The sequence below is a fragment of the Trachypithecus francoisi genome, unplaced genomic scaffold (assembly GCF_009764315.1).
Source record: "Trachypithecus francoisi isolate TF-2019V2 unplaced genomic scaffold, Tfra_2.0 Lachesis_group7, whole genome shotgun sequence".
Lineage (NCBI taxonomy): Eukaryota > Metazoa > Chordata > Mammalia > Primates > Cercopithecidae > Trachypithecus > Trachypithecus francoisi.
The window spans coordinates 74,826,768-74,832,767 of NW_022681472.1; the positions used below are offsets into that span (position 1 = coordinate 74,826,768).

The window sequence follows — 6,000 nt, forward strand, 5'->3', positions numbered from 1 at the left end:
CATTTGGATATTTTAAGAATGAAGTTACCTGCTTAGGACTACACACTGTCTTTATTAAAGCTTTGTGCAAAACCAGGTGCTACAGTAGATGCTCTTTCTTTGCATCTTTCCTTTAGGTCTGTCAGTTTGTCGTCTCTGTCAACGGGCTTAACGTCCTGCACGTAGACTACCGGACCGTGAGCAATCTGATTCTGACGGGCCCACGGACAATTGTCATGGAAGTCATGGAGGAGTTAGAGTGCTGAGCTCCTGGGCCTCCCAGCCCTCCAGTGGCCTGTGGGTGATCGAAGCCAGAATGACACAAAGCAATGCAATGACAAGATTTCCATGCAAATGGATGGTTTTGGACATACGAATCTTCTCCGCACATACATGTCTAAAGTTGAGTTTTATACACTGAATGTAGAAGAACCGGGTATCATATCTTTTTTAAAAAATGTCAGTGTAGAAAACATCTGGGAAACCGTTTTCCTACGTGATAGAACTGCCTTACTAGATTTCTATTTGTAGTTCTCATTCATTGTTTTTTTTATCTTAGTTTGCAGAAAGGTGTTGAAATGCTTCTCTAGCCCGAATAGCGAACAGCGCGCGACATGCTAAAGTCCCCTTCCTCAGAGTCAATAGAGTAGTTGTTAAAGGTTTTAAATTGTACTTTCTCCAAAATTAGCATGCAACTATTTAATAGGGAATCTACATTTCTTTTTTTTTTTTTTTTTTTTTTTTTTGAGACAGAGTCTTGCTCTGCCACCCAGGCTGGAGTGCAGTGGCCGGATCTCAGCTCACTGCAAGCTCCGCCTCCCGGGTTTACGCCATTCTCCTGCCTCAGCCTCCCGAGTAGCTGGGACTACAGGCGCCCGCCTCGTCGCCCGGCTAGTTTTTTTGTATTTTTAAGTAGAGACAGGGTTTCACCGTATTAGCCAGGATGGTCTCGATCTCCTGACCTCGTGATCCGCCCGTCTCGGCCTCCCAAAGTGCTGGGATTACAGGCTTGAGCCACCGCGCCCGGCCGGGAATCTACATTTCACCAAGATTCAAATCAAAGCAACATTTAAAGGAATAAGACCTGGTCACTAGCATTTTCAAGGGGGTTCTAAAGCATTCAAGTGCTTAAAAGCCATAAAAAATGACTTCTTAATTCCTGCCTTTAGTGTCAACTTTTAAGTTAATACAGGTTTCAATTGTGGCATTAGCAAAAAAAAAAAAAAAAAAAGAAACAAAAAAAAACACTTTGTGATGCTATGGGTGGGGGTAGTTTGGGAGAGACTACATAAAATTGTGTGCCCCTATTTTCTTTCTGATCCTAAATCATTTTGTTTTATAAATCAGCTATAGCATCTTTCTAGAATTAATCCTGAATATGTTGAATGTTAAAATAGAGAAGTTTGTATATACACATAATTAAAAATCAACCCTTCTGGCAAGATTTCACTTTGAAGGTGTCTGTTTTTAAAGGAAGTCTAAAACTTTGCTGATATATGATAAAACTTGAGCTCTAAGTTGCCTCCTTAGCCTGAATTTTTACTAGCTTTCTAGGGTAATATATTCTAAGGACATGACATGCTGCTTATTTGGGGGGATTATTTTTCACCAAAATGATCATCTTGTGTTGTAACTTTTCAGCTCACTTGTATATATGCATGTTTTCATTTCTGGTCTAGAAAATAGTGCATTCTGGGGCTTGGTGTGCAGAGGAAATTCCTCAAAGTGCCAAATTAGGGAGTCAGGGAATAGTAAATTCTTCATTCCAAATAATGGATCTGAATGATGAGGTTAAATTTTTATCATGCATTAACAAAATAAAATATGAGAATTGTACCACAGTCATTTTTTTCATTATGTTATCATAATATATAGGTACTGGCGGAATGGACCTACCATGCTAAATATGTTATATATATATATTTCTGGTAATCCAACTTTTCTGATTTGTAGCTTTAGTCGAGAATAGGATTTTGGAGTGACAGAGAATGTCTTAACAGTAATACTGTTGATATACATTTGAGAAACACTGTCACCTGTGTGTGGCTGTGCGTTTGTACAGTATGGCAGACTCTGTGCATTTAATACATATGATGTCCTTTAACTCTCATTACAACCTTGCAAGGTAGATATTAACATACACATTTTTCAGATGTGGAAGCTAAGTCTGAGCAAGTTTTAAAATGGTCTCTAAATTCACACGGCTGCAGGAACTACTAAGTGAAATAGACTGACTGTAAACACAGTTTAACACTAAATCCCGTGTTACTCCCATCAACTTTTCCTCATTTAAGGACCTTATATTGAGGGTTTATTCTGAGCCAGGCTCTGTGCTAAGACTTTACGCCATTTGTCCTTATTGACCTATGAAGTCAATACGGTCATTATCTCCATTTTACAAATGAGGAAACTGACTTGTAAAGTGGTTAGTCATATGCCCAAGGCCACAAAACTAATAAAGTGGGAAACTTTACCACTGGCTTAAAAAAATTTTATAGCATCTTTAAAAGATGAGTCTTAAATGCTTTCTGTGCTCAGGTATTCATTAAGTGACAAAAGAAGAAGGAACACCTTTCGAGAAATGGTATCTCCTTTTGAGAAATGGTATCTTCTTCTTGCCTACTTTACCCATTATCTTGGACCCTGGCATAATAGAACTTCCCTTTACCCAACCCTAAGCACCAGAGAAGCATCTCTCTGTATCTATTGCACACAAATCTCCTCTTGGCCGTGAGGAAGGAAGGAAAGAAGGGAGAGAGGATTTCATTCTTTGATTCCCATCACCCTAGGTTCAAAAGCCAAAGGCCATGAGAGCTTTCCCTTAGCTACTCCTCCAGCCCACCCCTGACATCTTTACACAGCAATTAAAATGACTACCCTTACTTCCCTGGGGACCCTATCTCACTCCCTCCAGACTTTGCACACATACTTTCTTCTTTGTGGAAAGAAGAATGTTCTGTCTTACTGTTTCCTGGAAAATTCTTTCTTCATGTAAATTCCCTTTAGAAATTGTCTCCTCTGAGAAGCCTTCACCGGCTCTCCAGTTCTAGGACTGATGCCTCTTCTCTAAATTTACATGGATCCTTAAGTCCTCCCTGTGCCCCACTAGAGCACTGATGACATTTACTTTGAAATTCCCCTGTTACAGCCGGCGCGGTGGCTCAAGCCTGTAATCCCAGCACTTTGGGAGGCTGAGACGGGCGGATCACGAGGTCAGGAGATCGAGACCATCCTGGCTAACACGGTGAAACCCCGTCTCTACTAAAAATACAAAAAATTAGCCGGGCGAGGTGGCGGGCGCCTGTAGTCCCAGCTACTCCGGAGGCTGAGGCAGGAGAATGGCGTAAACCCTGGAGGCGGAGCTTGCAGTGAGCTGAGATCCGGCCACTGCACTCCAGCCGGGCGACAGAGCAAGACTCCGTCTCAAAAAAAAAAAAAAAAAAAAAAGAAATTCCCCTGTTACATGTCTGTTTGCCTAAGTAGACTCTAAGCATCTGCAGAACAGGGGCTGTGTCTTAGTATCCAGGGTATTTTCTTCACCTAGCACAATTCCTGCCACAGAGTAGTGTGTCAGCTCTCCACTGTTGTCTAAAAACCCACCTCAAGGGTGGGGTGCAGTGGCTCATGCCTGTAATCAGCACTTTGGGAGGCTGAGGCAGGTGGATCATTTGAGGCCAGGAGGTCAAGACCAGCCTGGTCGACATGGTGAAATCATGTCTCTATTAAAAAATAGAAAAATTAGCTGAGTGTTGTGGCATGCACCTGTAGTCCCAGCTACTCAGGAGGCTGAGGTGGGAGAATCGCTTGAACTCACGAGGTGGAGGCTGCAGTGAGCCGAGATAGTGCCGTTGCACTCCAGCTTGGGCAATAGAGTGAGAGTCCAACTCAAAAAAATAAATAAGTAAATAAAAAATAAAAACCCAGCTGGGCACAGTGGCTCACGCCTGTAATCCCAGCACTTTGGGAGGCCGAAGTGGGTGGATCACTTGAGGTCAGGATTTCGAGACCAGCCTGGCCAACATGGTGAAACCCTGTCTCTACTAAAAATACAAAAAATGAGCTGGGCGTGGTGGTGCACGCCTGTAATCCCAGCTACTTGGGAGGCTGAGGTGGGAGAATTGCTTGAACCCACGAGGTGGAGGTTGCGGTGAGCTGAGATTGTGCCACTTCACTCCAGACTGGGCGACAGAGTGAGACTCTGTCTCAAAAAAAAATACATAAAAATTAAAAAATAACAATAAAAACCCATCGCAAATCATGGCTTAAAAAAAAAACCCACCTCCACTAATGGCCTATAGCAACACCATTTATTTGCTTATAATCCTGTGCGCTGACAATCTGGGCAGAGCTCTGCCGGTGTGATCCACCACTGCTCCATGGGTGCCAGTTGGGACTCCACACACCTTTGTGGTTAGTGAGCAGATTGGTTGGTGGCTGATTGACCTTGACTGGCCTCATGTTTGTGTCTCAAAGTTGGCTGGGGCTGTCGGCTGAGATTCCTTAGTTCTACTCCCCGTGGCCTTTCCCCATGGCCAGCCCAGGCTGAGATCTGAGATTGAAGAGGGTGAGAACAGAAAGTACAAGGTCTTCTCTTGACTTGAAAGCTAGCCCAGAATCAAGGGAAATAAAGCCCACCTTTTGATGGAAGGAGCTTCAAAGAATTTGTAGTCATTTCCAATCCACATAAGAGTAGGTACTCACTATTTGTTGAATAGTCCTAAGAGTAGGTACACACTAAGCGTAGGTACCCACTATTTGTTGAATAAAGCCCTATCAAAAGCTTTTTAGCTATCCAGATGCAAATTACTGGCCAACCTTTAGGCAAAATTATAAAATTCTACCCAAAATTCTACCAAATTACTGGTACTTGTAAAATTCTACCAAATTACTGGTACTTGTAAAATTCTACCAAATTACTGGTATTTGTAAAATTCTACCAAATTACTGGCCAACTTTTGGGTAGAATTGTAAAATTAAGTTGTGAATAAAGCTTATTGCCTAATAAGAACTTCCAAGTCAGAGAATCCCAAAATGATTGTGCTACACAGGGCCACATAGAGCACAGCTTTGTCTTTTTTATTTTTTGAGATGGAGTCTCGCTCTGTTGCCCAGGCTGGAGTGCAGTGGCGCAATCTTTGCTCAAGGCAACTTCTACTTCCCAAGTTCAAGCAATTCTGTTTGAGCCTCCTGAGTAGTGGGACTACAGGCATGTGCCACCATGCCCCATTTTGTATTTTTAGTAGAGATGGGGTTTCACCAGGTTGGCCAGGCTGGTCTCTAACTCCTGACCTCAAATGATCCGCCTGCCTCGGCCTCCTATAGTGCTGGGATTATAGGCATGAGCCACCGTGCCCACCTGCTTTGTCTTTTCACTGGGCTAATGAAGATACAGGTGTGGAATGGTTTCATGGCATGCCCAACCTCATGAGGCTTGTTGGGCCAGAGCTTGTGCCAGATGCCAGTCTTCTGCCTTCCAGTCTTAGAGTTGTTACACTGTAGCCTTCTGCAGTGAATGGTAATGTGGCCAAAATAAGCCATTGGTTTTGGAGTATTCATAAGCTGAAAGTGGGGCCATGTACCTTGATGCTGGGGGAATATATTTTAATTGACTCAAGCCTTTCGTTGCTGAATATCTTTAAAAAAAAAAAAAAAGTATTTTGCCTGATATTTTCACAAAATTTGCCTGATATTGTTCTGCTTGAAATGTAAAATTCCAATTTCTAAATGTAATACCAAGATTTATCCTAAATTAACAATAAGCAGTGTTTCTAATAGCTTTTATTTCATATATATGTGTGTGTGTATAATCTTCAAATAGGAAAGTGTATTGTGCATGAGGTTTCACTCATTGAGAACCTCTGAAATGTCTTTATTTGCCCCCTTTAAAAAAAAACCATGATTTCCAGGCATTTGTGTTTATGTTTTTGCTATGGAGATGAAAGTAGTTTCTGTTTCTTCATTAGCATAGGATGTGCACATTGAAAGCCATGTTCCCTTGTAGAAAGAAAAATACTGTTGCCT

At 42.1% G+C, this 6,000-nt stretch overlaps 1 protein-coding gene across 1 annotated transcript in view; it reads left to right on the forward strand.

Annotated features, from left to right (window-relative positions):
- DEPTOR (DEP domain containing MTOR interacting protein) overlaps positions 1-1,815 on the forward strand; it is a 188,568-nt gene extending 186,753 nt beyond the window's left edge. Inside the window, exons 9-10 of the mRNA XM_033202533.1 lie at positions 117-694; positions 1,019-1,815. Of these exons, the coding sequence (XP_033058424.1) occupies positions 117-245 (129 nt within the window). The 3' untranslated portion in view covers positions 246-694; positions 1,019-1,815. The remainder of the gene's footprint in view (positions 1-116; positions 695-1,018) is intronic.
- The last annotated feature ends 4,185 nt before the right edge of the window (positions 1,816-6,000 follow it).